We start from the raw sequence: 15,672 nt of genomic DNA, 5'->3' as shown, positions 1-15,672 counted from the left end.
GAGAGACAGGAAATGCTGCTGAGGAAGGGTTGGCACACCTGCCCCCTCCCTCCTGCCACAAAACTTGCTCGCCCCCCCCCTCCGAGATCAATGCTCTTCCACAGGTGCAGCTCAGAGGGCTGGGGCCCGACCCACCTCTGGTCAGGTGCTGAGACTGATGAGAGCCCGAAGACTCAATCAGAGACCTTACCAGAGCTGGCCCCGTCTCCTCAGACACCGAAAGACCCAGCGCCTCATACCTGTGCCTGGTCAGGCCTCCTGAGACACCTACAGATCCAGAACCCCATACCTGTGCCTGGTCAGGCCTCCACAGACACCCACAGATCCAGCACCTCATACCTGTGCCTGGTCAGGCCTCCACAGACACCCACAGATCTAGAACCCCATACCTATGCCTGGTCAGGCCTCCTGAGACACCCACAGATCCAGTGTCTCATACCTGTGCCTGGTCAGGCCTCCTCAGACACCCACAGATCCAGCACCTCATACCTGTGCCTGGGCAGGCCTCCTCAGACACCCACAGATCCAGCACCTCATACCTGGGCCTGGTCAGGCCTCCTGAGACACCCACAGATCCAGTGTCTCATACCTGTGCCTGGTCAGGCCTCCTCAGACACCCACAGATCCAGAACCCCAAACCTGTGCAGGCCTCCACAGACACCCACAGATCTAGAATCCCATACCTGGGCCTGGTCAGGCCTCCTGAGACACCCACAGATCCAAACCTCATACCTGTGCCTTGTCAGGCCTCCTGAGACACCCACAGATCCAGAGCCTCATACCTGTGCCTGGTCAGGCCTCCTGAGACACCCACAGATCCAGAACCCCATACCTGTGCCTGGTCAGGCCTCCTGAGACACCCACAGATCCAGAATCTCATACCTGTGCCTGGTCAGGCCTCCTGAGACACCCAAAGATCCAGAACCTCATACCTGTGCAGGCCTCCACAGACACCCACAGATCTAGAATCCCATACCTGTGTCTGGTCAGGCCTCCTCAGATACCCACAGATCTAGAGTCTCATACCTGTGCCTTGTCAGGCCTCCTGAGATACCCACAGATCCAGTGCCTCATACCTGTGCCTGGTCAGGCCTCCTGAGACACCCACAGATCCAGTGTCTCATACCTGTGCCTGGTCAGGCCTCCTCAGACACCCACAGATCCAGAATCTCATACCTGTGCCTGGTCAGGCCTCTTCAGACACCCAAAGATCCAGAACCTCATACCTGTGCCTGGTCAGGCCTCCTGAGACACCCAAAGATCCAGAACCTCATACCTGTGCCTGGTCAGGCCTCCTGAGACACCCAAAGATCCAGAACCTCATACCTGTGCCTGGTCAGGCCTCCACAGACACCCACAGATCTAGAATCCCATACCTGTGTCTGGTCAGGCCTCCTCAGACACCCACAGATCTAGAGTCTCATACCTGTGCCTTGTCAGGCCTCCTGAGATACCCACAGATCCAGTGTCTCATACCTGTGCCTGGTCAGGCCTCCACAGACACCCACAGATCTAGAACCCCATACCTGTGTCTGGTCAAGCCTCCTCAGACACCCACAGATCTAGAACCCCATACCTGGGCCTGGTCAGGCCTCCTGAGACCCACAGATCCAGAACCCCATACCTGTGCCTGGTCAGGCCTCCTCAGACACCCACAGATCCAGAGCCTCATACCTGTGCCTGGTCAGGCCTCCTCAGACACCCACAGATCCAGAGCCTCATACCTGGGCCTGGTCAGGCCTCCTCAGACACCCACAGATCCAGTATCTCAAACTTGTGCCTGGTTTATCTCCTTGAACACTGACCAACCCAGTGCCTTGTACCTATGCCATGCCTGCATCCTCAGACTAATAGGTTCAGTGCCTCATACCTGCGTCCAGCCTGCTCTTGACACACCCACAGGCCCAGCAGCTCATAGTTGAGCTTCACTAATGGCTTGAGCCTCAGCTCAAGATTCACGAAGGCCTACTATTCCTTCACACTGTGCCTTTTCATGCAATAATACAGATTCTACTTTGTATCATCAGAATCCTCAGAACTTGCCTGGATGCAGTGGTTCAGCTGGCTGAGCACTGTTCTGTGCACCAAAAGGTTGCTGTTTTGATTCCTGGTCAGGGCCCATACCTGGGTTGCAGGTTCATTCCCCAGTTGGATAATGTACGGAAGGCAGCTAGCTAATCAATGTATCTCTCTCACATCTCTCTCTCTCCTTCCCTTCCTTTCTCAAAGATTAAAAAAAAAATTAGTAAAAGAAATCTGAGGGGTGCTTGAGCCTAGCTTTGAAGACAGGCATTGCCCATCAAAGCACCGAGGGAAAAGCACTCCAGCAGCCAGAACAGCAGACGCAAAGGTCCTGTGGCAAGAGCAGCTTTTCCTCAATAGTGAGAGAATGAATTCCCACAGAAGATGCTTTGAGTGACTTAACTTCCCACTTATTCCAAGGATAGTTCTTTTACATGCTAAGGACAGATGCTAATTTCATTACATTAAATAGATGCCTCGAAGCATTAAGGCTTAATTCTCTACTGGAAACCCACTGAAATAGGCTGGCCAGGCGGAAACACAGCACAATCTAGAAGATGAAGAAAGGAGTGGGGGCTGGAGGGTAGAAGCTGAGAGGCAAGGCTGGAGAATGGAGAAGTCTGGGAGAGTGAAATGGAAACAGGAAACCACTTAGGACCCCCAGTGGTCATCCAGAGAATGATACTACTCTGGGAATGCAGATTCAGGAGGCTCACTCAAACAGGATGAATTGGGAGAATAAGAGAACCAAGTGGGGCCCAGAGGTCTCTGCCTGGATAATAAAGACGGATGGTGGGGGTCTGCACCTGAAGAGGGTCCAGGTTTGGGGGAACCTTATCTGACAGACATAGTTTCACTGGCCACACAATGGCACAGATGGCACTGGCCACAGATCTGACACAGGCACTCAGATCTCACCAAACAGACTCAATTCTAGATACTGAACTGAGAGCCAACAAGCCCTGAGACTGACTGATTCCAAGCTGTGGACCTTGGCTAAGGCTGGTCAACAGACCTCATGTTTTTGGAAAGCCCAGCAATGTCAGTGTCTGACTTGAGACTCTAAAACACATGTGTCAAACACAAGGCCCATGGGCCAAATCCAGCCCGCCAGGCCTTGCAATGTGGCCCGCACCGCGCTGTCATCACTGCACTCCGCTGTCAGTTTATGACATTGTCAGTTTATGACTGTTCAGTAAACCATTCGGCCCGCGATTTAGGCTGGATTTTAGATTTTGGCCCCTTCTCTGATTGAGTTCGACACCCCTACTCTAAAACCTCAACCTGCAAACACAGGTGTCTAGACCTCATCTGTAGCTACAGTGAGCCTCTTAGACCACACCTTACAGATGTAGCTCCTCAGCCATTCAACATTCTGTGCCTGACCTGTGCTCCTTAGATATTACTTTATCTAATAAGACATAACCCTATCTTTTTCCTCACCTGGGTGAGTCAGGCCCTATGCCAATCAGACTACATACCACACTTTGGACTAGTTATGGATCCTCAGGCCTCTACAATACCTTGAGTTCTGCCCATCAACCTGACATGATGCTGACCGAGCTTGGGGCACACTATCTGTCCTCCCTGATCCTAAGGGCTCTTAAGACCTTCCCAGGCAGACCCAGGCACACACACATAGAATGATTTTGTCTTTCCCTTGATGAGAGCCTCACACCGCCCATATGACCTTGTCCAATTCTACCACCGAAGTTCCCACCTGTGTCTGACCCTCCTTCTTAGGCCTCAGCAGCCACACCAATTATGCATTTCAGGGCTAAATCTTGCCCACTCATTTTGCCTAACAAGCCCAAGGATGCCAATTTGTACCTGAATCCAAGAGGCACGAACCCACCTAAGATCATGTTTCTATACCTCTGCCCATATGACCCTGGATCAATGGTCTCACTGACAAAGCCAGCATTGGGCATGGATGCAAAGGCTTCCCCTGGGAGGTTAGCTCTGTCTGTGTCCTTCTGCACGGTACACACCCGTCAGAGGCAGGAGTTAGACAGCTCCGCTAATGGACCAAGTTTCACATACCTGCCTGCATCTCAACCTATAGCCCAACTCAGACTCCTCACACCTTTCTGAGAGAGCTGGCTTTATCTACATGGGCTCTCAGGCCTAACCCGAGAGGCCCAAGTCTATATCCTGTGCTTGACTCTGCTCTTTTCATCTTCTAGACAGACCCAACACTCACAACCCCTACTCACCCTGTGTATTAATACCTCACTGAGGAGTCACAGATCTCACAGACACGAACATCTCTGCATACCTGTGCTCCACAGACCCCACCTGAGAGATGCAGTTCTACCTACTTGTGACGAACCTAACTTCTAACACCTGGGTCAACACACCTGAGCCAGGGCCATGTTCCAAGGACTTCACCTGAAGTATCCAGGTATACATACCTGTAGCTCCAAAGTCCCTGCCTGAGAACTACATCTGCCTACTTGTGTCTAACTTTGGCCCCTGGAGTCCCATAAGCCCCTCAGTGCTCGGCCTGTCCTGGAATGCCGTGCACTGGTTCTTCAGGCCTTACCACAAGACCCAAGGGGACCTAATTTCACCTGAATCCAGTATGTGAAAGAGCCAACTCTACCTACCTGTGTTCAACTCTAACTCTTTATATTTTATTGATTTTTTTTACAGAGAGGAACAGAGCCAGAAACATTGATGAGAGAGAGTCAATCAATCAGCTGCCTCTTGCACGCCCCCCACTGGGGATGTGCCCACAACCAAGGTACATGCCCTTGACCAGAACTGAACCTGGGACCCTCTCAGTCCGCATACCGACACTCTATCACTGAGCTAAACCGGTTTCGGCTCAACTGTAACTCTTTCATAAGACAGTACAGTTGGCAGACAGGCTTTGCCTACCTGCCTCAGACTCTGGTTTCTCAAGCTGTACAAGGTGGGCCCGCTCTGCACCCACAGGCTGATCATGGGTTCTCAGATTACACTTTATGGGCCAGCTTTATCTAGCTGTATATGACGCTGGCTCCTTCCACTGCACCTAGCTCCTCAGCCATACCTGGCAACCTTGCTTGAGTTTGGCATCTCAAACCACACCTAGGACAGTTCTACCTACCTGTGCTTGCCCCTGGGTCTTCAGACAGCACCTGGCAGGTCAGTTCTGCCTGCCTGTTCTTGACCTCGGCTCCTCCACAACTGATAGACCAGCTCTACTTATCTGTGTATGACCATGGCTCCTTACACTGTACCTAATGGGCTCTGCCTACCTGTGCCCGATCCTGGGTCCTCAGACTCACATAGTAGGCCAGCTCTGCCTACCTGTGCTTGACTTTGGGTGTTTGGACCACATCTGGCAGGCCAGCTCTGCCTACCTGTGCTTGACTTTGGGTGTTCAGACCATATCTGATGAGCTGATTCTACCTACCTGTATGTGACCCTGGTTCCTCATATTGTACTTAGTGGGCATTTCTGCCAACCTATGCTTAACCTTGGTTCCTCAGACCTCACCTAGTTATCCAGCTCTACCTACCTGCAAATAACATTGGCTTTTTAAAAAAAATTGATTTCAGAGAGGAAGGGAGAGGGAGAGATAGAAACACCAATGATGAGAGAGAATCATTGATTGGCTACCTCCTGCACAATTCCCTCTCCCTCTGGGAATCAAGCTCACAACCAGGGCATATGCCCCGACTGGGAATGGAACTGTGACCTTCTGGTTCATAGGTCAACACTCAACCACTGAGCCACACCATCTGGGCAGATACTGGCCCTTTATACTGCATGCAGTGGGCCAGCTCTGCCTACCTGCACATGATCCTGGCTCTTCATACTGTACTTGGTGGGCCAGCTCTGCCTACTTGCTTGACTTTGGCTCCTTGGACCACACTGGGTGGGAAAGTTCTACCTACCTGTGCTTGACCCTCCATCCTCAGACTGAACCTGGAAGGCCAGCTCTTCCTCCGGATGAGTGTGGCTACTCACATTGCAGTTTGTGGCCCAGCTCTACCTACCTGTACTTGGCCCTGGGTCCCAGAACACACCCGATAGGCCAGCTTTGCCTACCAATGCTTAACCCTGTGTCCTTGGACCTGCCCACCTGTGCTTGACACTTGCTCCTCCGACCTCACCCGGTGGGATAGTGCTGCCTACCTGAGCTTGCTCCTGGCTGCTAGGACTGCACCTGGTGGGCTTTCTTTGCCTACCTGTACCTCATCTTACCTGCTTACACCTCACTGAATGCATTCGGTTCTGTGACTTTTTAGATTTCACTGGCCAGACCCAGTTTATTAACTTGACCTGATCTTGGCCCCAACAGACCTTCCCTGACAAACCCTGTTCTACCCACCTGTGCCTAAAACACACTGCAGAGCCAAGGATACAAGCCTGTGCCAGCTGCAGATTCCACAGACCTTACCTGAGAAACTCAATTCCATATACATGTACCTGGCCACAACTCCTCAACCTCACATGAAACCTCTACAAGCTAGGTAGAGATGCAGTTTTCCTGCCAAACTTGACCTTACCTGGGAGATTGTACCTAATCCCAGCACTTCAGATCTCAACCGAGAGAGCCTGCTCTATCCACCTGTTTTCACTTCATATTCTCAGAGGTGATCTAAGACAGTGGTCGGCAAACTCATTAGTCAACAGAGCCAAATATCAACAGTACAACAACTGAAATTTTTTGAGAGCCAAATATTTTTATTTTATTTTTTTTTACAGAGAGGAAGAGAGAGAGAGAATTAGAAACATCTATGAGAGAATCATCAATCAGCTGCCTCTTGCACACACCCTACTGGGGATGTGCCCGCAACCAAGGTACATGCTCTTGACTGGAATTGAACCCGGGACCCTTCAGTCCACAGGCTGATGCTCTATCCATTGAGCCAAACTGGTTTTGGCGAGAGCCAAATTTTTTAAACTTGAAATTCTTCAAAATAGACTCGCCCAGGCTGTGGTATTTTGTGGAAGAGCCACTCTCAAAGGGCCAAAGAGCCACATGTGGCTTGTGAGTGGCAGTTCGCCGACCATGGATTTAAGAGACTCAGTTCTTTCTAAATGAGCCTAATCCTGGCTCCTCAGACCTCTCCTAGAAATCTGCTCTACCTACTTGTGGCTTTAAAGTGAAACAGAACTTTAGCCATGGCTTTACAGGCCAACCAACCTCTGCTTGTCTTAATTTCACAGATACTACCTGAAATACTCAATTCTACCTACCTGTGCTTGACCTCAGCTCCTCAGATGTAGAATAAGAACCAGGGTCTGACCTTAGCAGCTCAGAACTTACCTGTTCAAGACCCAAAAGTACTAACCTGTGTATCTCACTTCAACTCCTCAGACTTCACTTGACACCCTGCTCTACATACCTGAGTCAGACCCAGAATTCCAGATGGATACAGTTCTACATCCTTTTGCCTGACTCCAGCTTTCAGTCTTTTCCCATTGACCTCTATGCAACACCAGAACTGCTGAGACATCACCGGAGGACAAAGTTCCGACCTCGGCCTGTCAGAACTCACCTGTCAGCTCTGTCTCCGCCCATCTCTGGCTCCTGACCTGGCCAACCCAGTTCTACCTAAATGTGCCTCATCTTGGCTTCTCAGACCTCCTTAAGAAACACAGTCACACACCTTGTCTGATTCCAGCTCCTGAGACCTCAGACATAGCTTTACAGACTGCCCTTGGCAGACTCCAAGTCAACCCTTATTCATTTCACTTCCTGCAATTTCAGTTAACCAGGGTCAACCATGCTCCAAAAATATTAAATGGAAAATTCAAGAAATAAACAATTTGTAAATTTTAATTGCACACCAGTCTGAGAAGGGTGATGAAATCTCATTTTGTCCTGCTGCATTCTGCCCAGAACGAGAATCATCACCTTTTATAAGCAGGTGCATTCCTACCTCTCTCTCACGTAGGCTCCTCTAACTCTACCCCAGCCAGACCCAATGCCACGGCCATGCCTTGGCCTAGTTATGAAACCCCAGAGGCTTCCGCAGTACGTTGTGCTCTGCCCATCACACCTGGTCAGGGTGCTGAGAGCCGGGTGGTTGCCCTGGCTCAGGGGATTCACCTATGTTTGTCTAATCCTGGGTTCTAATCACCTCATTTGAGTGATCAGCCACCCATTACCTGATGCTGACTTCTCAGAAGTGACTAGAGAGACCCCAATGTATGTACCTGTCCAAGATCTAACCTTCAACTCACAGGTCCACATTTAAACATCTGTATGTGACTTTGGATCCTCAGACTTCACTTGATAGAACCATCTCTAAATACCTGTTTCTCCTCCAGAATTCAAAGACCTCACCTGTACCTTTACCTCTCCTGCACCTTCTAGAACCCACCTGTACATGTCCTGGTTCCTCTTCAGATTTCACCAGGCAAAATTAGCTCTGACAGGCAAGCCCGGAGACAGCCCACCATTGATTGCCATGCCCTTGCTTGATCACAACACATGAAGATGCCCCATGACCGACCTCAACAGATCGGGCCTCAATTTACATACCTCTGCCCGACTGGACTAGTCCAACCTTACCTCAGAGCCAATGCAATATCCCTATGTCTGTCCTGACTCCTCAGCCTCACCTGAGACACCCTAACTCCCGAAACTTCACCTGTCCCTGTTCTTGGCTCCTCAGACACCAACGACTCAATTCAGCAACATATACTTTTAGTGAACAGGCAGGTCCCTCCTCCAGCTACTGTGGCATGTGGTGTTTGGCCTGGCCAGGAGGCCTCTGCTGTGCCTGGCCACCTAGGCCTCACTAGGCAGCCCTAGACCCATGTTCCTGTGCCCAAGTATCATTCCTAGGCCTTACCTGGGAGACACAGGCCTCTCCCCATGCCATATCTCAGCTCATCTCTGCATGCTGGGCATGTACGGGCACTGAACACCCAGACTAGGACACAACCTGGCTGGCAGGAGCACATGTCCCTGACCACCGCTCGCTCAGGCTCCAGACCCTGGGAGGAGGTGAAAGGTGCCTCCCCTCCCTGAGCAGGCATGCAGCACTTGTTAGAGCTGCAGTCTCTCTTGACTGATTCCTCATCTGAGCCACTGGATGTAGAAAATTATTTGAGTGACTTCTCAGTTCTCCCAAGGATGGCACATAATTAGTCCCATTCTAGAAAGACATTAAATCATTGCACACAATAGATGCCTTAGAGCTTAATTCTCTCCCAGACTCCAAGCTTTCTTTCTTCTTCTTCTTCTTCTTTTTTTTTTTTTTTTATAAACAGCTGGTAATTTTTTAAAAAAATATATATTTTATTGATTTTTCACAAAGAGGAAGAGAGAGGGATAGAGAGTTAGAAACATCGATGAGAGAGAATCATCGATCAGCTGCCTCTTGCACACCCCCTACCGGGGATGTGCCCGCAACCAAGGTACATGCCCTTGACCGGAATCGAACCCGGGACCTTTCAGTCCGCAGGCCGACGCTCTATCCACTGAGCCAAACCGGTCCCGGCAGACTCCAAGCTTTCAAAGATTACTTTGTGAATGCTGTCACCATGCAAATAGTCTAAAGGCCTGGAAACAGCCGCAGGGATCAAGCCCTCTTCAGTGAGCCTGCCATGGTTATGCCCCCCCGCACTCACAGCACCCACAGCGCACTCTGCACTGTAGCCCTGCACCCCAAGCCTTCCCTGCATTCCACAGCTGGAGCGCTTCTCACACCACTGCTGCTCTCAGGCAAGCTGCAAGGAGAGTTCCTGCCCATTGTATGGCACCAGCGGTAGCTCTAGCAGGGATGAGTCCATGTGACCACATGTCGGCAGAGTGGCCTGCAGCTCTGCCACTCGGTCAAATTTTGCTCTGCAAGCTGCCTAGCAAGGCCCTTCCAGCCCCGGGCCTGGTGCCTCCTCTTTGCTGCCCTCCAGTTGCTCCTGCACAATCTTCCCAGCGGCCTGGTCACACCCCCTGCCTCTTCCTGCCCCTTGGCCTTTTCAGATTGCAGCAGTAGTTCAGGAGAAAGGTCACCACCTAGAATAACTCAGCCTCAGCTTTGTAAGGAGGGTAGGGGCGGCTCCCATTACGCCTCAGTGGGTGCTGCTGGCAGGCACCCAGGGGAGTGTCACCCTAGCTTTGGAAGCTTGGCTCTCCCTCGGTGGAAGTGGAGCCCTCATCCTGACTGGGCTGCTCCTGCCCCACATGCCTCTCTGGGGGCCTCTTGGCTTTTCTCAAAGCCAGGCATGCAGCGGGTAATCAATAAACGTGGACCTGACCCCAAAGGACCCTTATCTATGGCTCAACCGTCATGACTTAGAGAAGGACACATAGTTAACCCGCAAGGAAGTGCCTTTACTTACATCCCAGAACTCGAACATGTTTTGAGGGTCAATTCCAAACTCCTTCACCTTGGTCTACAAACAGCAAAGGGAAAGAAGCATGGATTAGCTGGACAAGAACAGGAGCTCCAGGGTATAGGGAATTGTGCGGTCCGAGCACCCCACCTTCCGCAGAGCCCCAGATAGGCAGCTGGAACAGCCTATGGGTCCAGGACAGGGACCAAGAGCTGCCCACTCCCAGAGCTGGACGCCAGGCCAGCTTGAATCCGGCACGCAGTGGCTGGCACCTGTGAAGCCTTCCTGCTGAGGGGGTTGCACCCCAGTACGAGGACCTGGCCCACGTGCTGCTCTGGCAAGACCCACCTGAATCTGCCTGTCAGGGTCCCAGAGACGCTCCCCCTTCCATCCCCCGAACATCTGGGAAACAACCTGGTGCTGGAACCCGAGCCCCGGCAGGGGCTACCTCTAGGCCAGGCACCACACAGCCAGGCACCTGCTCAGCCCTTTCGAAATCTGGGATGGCGACTCTGCCCTAGGAAGCCTTCAGGGACGATCCATCTGACTCCGGGCTTCCTGGACAGCAGGAGCACCCAATGTCTCTGACTACCACTGCTCAGGCTCTGCCGGACGGTGGTGCTGTGGTCAGCCAGCCTAAAGAGGGCCGCCTGTCTCCCTCGATGGGCAGGTCAGCAGTGGAGGCAGGAGGAGGTGGGAGGGGCGGGAGGGAGCAGTCAGGAACCTGGGTGTGGTTCCAACTCCTCACAGCCCAGCACAAGGCCCACCACCACACAGCAAGTGCTCACAAGGTTTGCCATGGCTGTTATTCCCACAGCCCCACCCTGCTCCGCTGGCTCACTCCCACCCTACCTTGCACAACCTCCAGCCAGGCGGGCATTCTAATCCCGGCAATGACTGGGCAAAGAGTCACATCTTTATGTAAGAACCGAGATGCAACCCCAACTCCATTTAGGAAGAGGCTGGTGGGAGGGCAGCAAAGACAAGGGAGGTCGGTCGTGTGCGTGGAGTGTTCTGGATTATCAGGCGGGCCTTGGAAATGTGTGGGCCTGACATGATCTCACTGAGTGCAGAGCCCTCGGAGCTGCAGACTTGGGAGAATGCAGAAAAAACAAGCGGGGTTTGTAGCTCCCTTCCCTCACAGGCACCTAACCCTCCTATCCCATCAGCCAGGCCGAGGTCCCTGAACCTGTGACCTTGGCACGTACTCTGAAAGGCCATGTCCGTGTGTGGTGCGGTCCCTCCCTGGGAGGTAGTCTGGGGACCCACGTGGGCACTTACCGTATTAGTAGACAGGGCAACGAAGTGCTTCGCAACAGAAGAAGGCTACAAGAGACAGAGCCACGTTACACCGAACCCATCCCAGGGGCCACCCACGGGAGGGGACACTCCCATCTCTAGAGAAACCAAGGTCCTCGGTTCTGAGGCTGTTGGAGGAGCCCCACCTCAAGGTCAAAGGCCAAGAGGACAGAGAGGTTGGCTGGCCCATCCTACCTCATCAGCATACAGGGCCCAGGAATGGCTCTCCTTATAAAGTGGGTGTCTCCAGGGGAGGAGAGGATCCCACAGAGCGAGGGGCCTTAAAGAAAGGGCCCTCAGCCAATCACAGCAGGTTCTGCCAATTAACCAGGAAAGCCAGGCAGGCTCAGGGCTATAGAAATAGGGCTACAGGGCTAGGCTGAGTCCCTCAGGTGGTTGGGCACCCCCCCCTCAGCCTTCCTGGCCCACACACTGCCCACCGCCCACCAGCACTCACATCCTTGGATGACTGGAGAAGCCACTCCTTTGCCGTCTCTGCGTTCGTGATGGTCTCCTGGGTGGTAAAGGTCTGAAACCAGAGAGCACAGCGGTCTGAGCAGCAGAGGCCATGTGGGTGCCCGGCTGTCACAGGAGCAGCGCAGGACTCCACAGAACCCCCGCCCACAGGTCCACAAAGCCACGGTGAGCGGCTGCGATGGGCTGAAAGGGGCCTGGAGTAGCAGTGACATCCTGTGAGTCCAAAACTTCACAACCAGAAGGAACAGTGACAGAGGGGAACTCTACTAAGAGCCACAACCCATCCCACTTCCTCTGATCCCCGCCACAGGTCAAGGGCAGAGCATCTGCCAGGAGAAGAGCTGTGGCCACGCCTGGACGTTCCTTCAGCCCAGGCTAAGCTATATCGCAGAATTCAGATGGGATTTTTAAAAAATATATATATTTTTTTGATTTTTAACAGAGAGGAAGGGAGAGAGATAGAGAATTAGAAACGTCAATGAGAGAGAAACATCGGCCAGCTGCCTCTTGCACACCCCCCTACCAGGGATGTGCCTGCAACCAATGTACATGCCCTTGACCGGAATCGAACCTGGGATCTTTCAGTCCGCAGACCGACGCTCTATCACTGAGCCAAACCGGCTTTGGCTCAGATGGGATTTTTAACATTTTATGTGCATTAACTTGAGTAAATAGGGCACAAATGACAACAAACAAAATGCTTACATCATCTGAGCATGGCTCTGGGATCAGAAAGGAGCAGACACTAGGGACAGTTCACTAAGGATGAGAACAGTTCCAGGCTGAGCACAGATCCCATAAAGCAGCTGGGTTCGGCCTGAAGACCAAGATCCAAACGGATGAGTCCAGGCTTTCATCAGGCAAACAGTGAATGCCCCCCAGACAAGGAACAGTCTGAGGGCAGCTGTGCTGACTGGATCCACAACACAGAGTCCACTCAGAAGTGGTGGGGAGGGTCCCATGCCCTGCCCCCACCCCACCCCACACAGGGGAGCCAGGCTGGGGTTGAGGCCCGTACCTTGGAAGCGATGATGAACAGGGCGGACTCCGGGTTCAGGTGGGCCAAAGTTTTGGCGATGTGGGTCCCATCGATGTTGGAGACAAACCAGACCCGGGGGCCTCCCGAAGAGTATGGCTTGAGGGCTTCAGTCACCATGAGGGGTCCCTGTGGGGAGGCGGGGCATCAGAAAACGAGATTCCAGGGGGAAGAGGTAGGGACAGCCGGGTCCCATCACTGGAGAAACCAAGGCCCTGGATGGGACCCGTCACCCCATCCCAAGGCTGTCTTCGCCTTACCAGGTCAGAGCCACCGATGCCGATGTTAATGACGTCTGTGATGGGCTTGCCTGAGTACCCCTTCCAGTCACCACTTCGGACGCGCTGGTATAGAGTGAGAGATGTGATTAGCCCCAAACCCCAAGGATAAGCTGCTGCTCAGACATATCATTACTGCTTCCTCCTTATGCCTCAGTCCTAACTTTCAGGCACTCACGGGGGCCTACTGAGAGGCAATGCCTGCTACACTCATCACCGACTATTTCATCGTTAGCAAAGTGGGATACATCCCCACCTCACAGTAATATCGTCAGGATTTGTAAAACAAGGGTGAACTCTCAGCAGAACCCAACATATCAGAGACTGAGAGATGGGAAATGCCAACCACTAACACTGGTCTGTACCAGAAAAAGAACATCAAACACACAGCCAACCTCCACATGGACCTCAAATGATCCTTCCTCCTGGTATTCATGCCCGAGCACAGTCCCTGAGCTGAACAGGGCTGAGCTGTGCACCCTGTAGGGTGCTGCGGGCAGGATGGAGCATGACTTCAGAAGCTGGGTCGTGAAAGGGTTAGTCTTGTATGACTCACTTTTGGCGGAGCCATTTACTAAGTCGAAGAACACACAAAAGATCACGTGAAGAAACCCATGTGGCAAGGAACTGAGGTGTTCTTCCAACAGCCAGGGCCCAGTCACCATCCATGAATGGGAACCGCTGGGGAAGAAGATCCTCCAGAACCCGCCAAACGTTCAGGTCAGTACAGCCCTGGCAAACACCTTGACCACAACCTCAAGAGAGACCCCAAACCAGTTACCCCAGTCCGTAATTTCTGATCCATGGAAACTATGTGAGATAAACATATACTGCTGTGTAAAGTCAAATTTGGGTGTAATTCGTTATCTATATATATAAAACACGAATATGCAAATACGAACAGAACAACCAACTGGTTGCTATGATGTGTGCTGACTACCAGGGGGCACGTGCAGAACTTGGTGGGCGTAAGCAGCAGGCGGCAGAGTGCGGAACATGGCGGGCATTGGCTGTGGTGGGATTGTGGAGCAGGTGAGTGAGGTTGCCAGACCAAGGTGGGGCACCGTTGCTGTCATGAGAGTGAGCCTCTGATGGCTACTGAAAATTCTTTGCTCCCACATGCTGCAGTCCCACTGGGTGCTCACACCTGCTGCTGGCGTTGGCCCCGCTAGCACCCACTGCTGGTCCCAATCGCCGCTCAGGGTTTCTCTACCTCCCCCTGCTCCTGAGGGAGGACTGAGGCCGGCAGCCGCGCCTCTCACACCCACAATCTGCCATAGCCCCACCTGCCTCCACTGCCAGCACCAGCCCTGCTTGCACCTGCAGCCAGTCCTGGAGCTGCTGCCGGCACTCGGCGCCGGTCCCAATCGCTTGGTGCCATCAGTGGGTGCAAGCAGCGGCTGCTGGCCCTGATCGCCCCTGAGGGCTTCTCCACCTCCCCCTGCTCCTGAGGGACTGTGAGAGGGCGTAGGCTAAGGTAACCCCCGAGTGTATGAATTTCATGCACTGGGCCTCTAGTATAATGATAAATAAATAACGCCAGATTTTGGCACCAAAAAGTATTGCCATAACAAAACCCCAAAATTTGTGAGCAAAAGCTAAAAGAATCAATTAACGAAAGCCTAAAAAATACTAGGAAAGAGTGTCAGCAGAAGTTTGATAGTCCTAGAAGAGGCTGCTAATGTGGATTTGAAGAGACAGGAGGAAAACATTGGAAATCGGAGGAAAAACAACCCTTGTTATGTAGTGACAGAACATTTAACACTGCTGCTGCATTAACAGGGACAGTAAAAGACATACCTACTTACGATCTGGATGATCCAGCTGCAGAGCTTTTCACTATGTTACAGGAACTGCCTGGATTTTCGGTGTTTATTGTAAAATGTTAGAGAAATACGCTAACAGAGAAACTTTTAACAACAAGAAGCTGGCAAATGGTGTGTTAGAAAATCACAGCCTCTCAAGGAAGCAAGTGATGCTAAAATTAGGAGATGGTTCTTTGCCCTAGCCTGTGTGGCTCAGCTGGTTGGGTGTCGTTCAATGCTCCAAAAGGCTCCTGGTTTGATTCCTGGTCAGGGAACATGTTCAGGTTGCACAGGGGGTGTGCAGGAGGCAGTTGATCCATGTTTCTCTCTCATTTCCCCTCTCTCTAAAAATCAATTAAAAAAGAGAGAGAGAAAGAAAGCTCCTTGGCAAAGAGCAAATGCAGAGCACTGTCAAAAAGCATAGTATAAAGACAAAGCTGAGAATGCAGCTGTAAAACCCTTTAGATCT

The 15,672-nt window shown here is 52.1% G+C and overlaps 1 protein-coding gene and 1 long non-coding RNA gene across 4 annotated transcripts in view; both read right to left on the bottom strand.

The window, feature by feature from the left end:
• GPI (glucose-6-phosphate isomerase) overlaps nucleotides 1–15,672 on the bottom strand; it is a 29,591-nt gene that overhangs the window by 5,455 nt on the left and 8,464 nt on the right. The window contains exons 5-9 of the mRNA XM_084905145.1: nucleotides 13,381–13,464; nucleotides 13,103–13,249; nucleotides 12,065–12,136; nucleotides 11,590–11,634; nucleotides 10,315–10,368 (exon numbers count right to left, since the gene is read on the bottom strand). Coding sequence (XP_084761271.1) covers nucleotides 10,315–10,368; nucleotides 11,590–11,634; nucleotides 12,065–12,136; nucleotides 13,103–13,249; nucleotides 13,381–13,464 — 402 coding nt within the window. The remainder of the gene's footprint in view (nucleotides 1–10,314; nucleotides 10,369–11,589; nucleotides 11,635–12,064; nucleotides 12,137–13,102; nucleotides 13,250–13,380; nucleotides 13,465–15,672) is intronic.
• On the bottom strand, nucleotides 3–10,308 carry LOC311633027. Of its 3 annotated transcripts, none has more exons than XR_014796880.1 (3): nucleotides 3,285–10,308; nucleotides 440–3,075; nucleotides 3–389 (listed from the first exon to the last, which is right to left on the bottom strand). It is a non-coding gene; the product is annotated as an uncharacterized lncRNA (long non-coding RNA). The 3 variants fall into 3 exon arrangements; XR_014796881.1 differs by having other exon boundaries at nucleotides 3–339; XR_014796882.1 differs by having other exon boundaries at nucleotides 590–3,075.

The sequence above is a fragment of the Pipistrellus hanaki genome (genome assembly GCF_964339955.1).
Source record: "Pipistrellus hanaki genome assembly, chromosome: 15".
NCBI lineage: Eukaryota > Metazoa > Chordata > Mammalia > Chiroptera > Vespertilionidae > Pipistrellus > Pipistrellus hanaki.
Note: the sequence above shows the minus strand (reverse complement) of the source record. Positions and strands in the feature narration are given on the sequence as shown.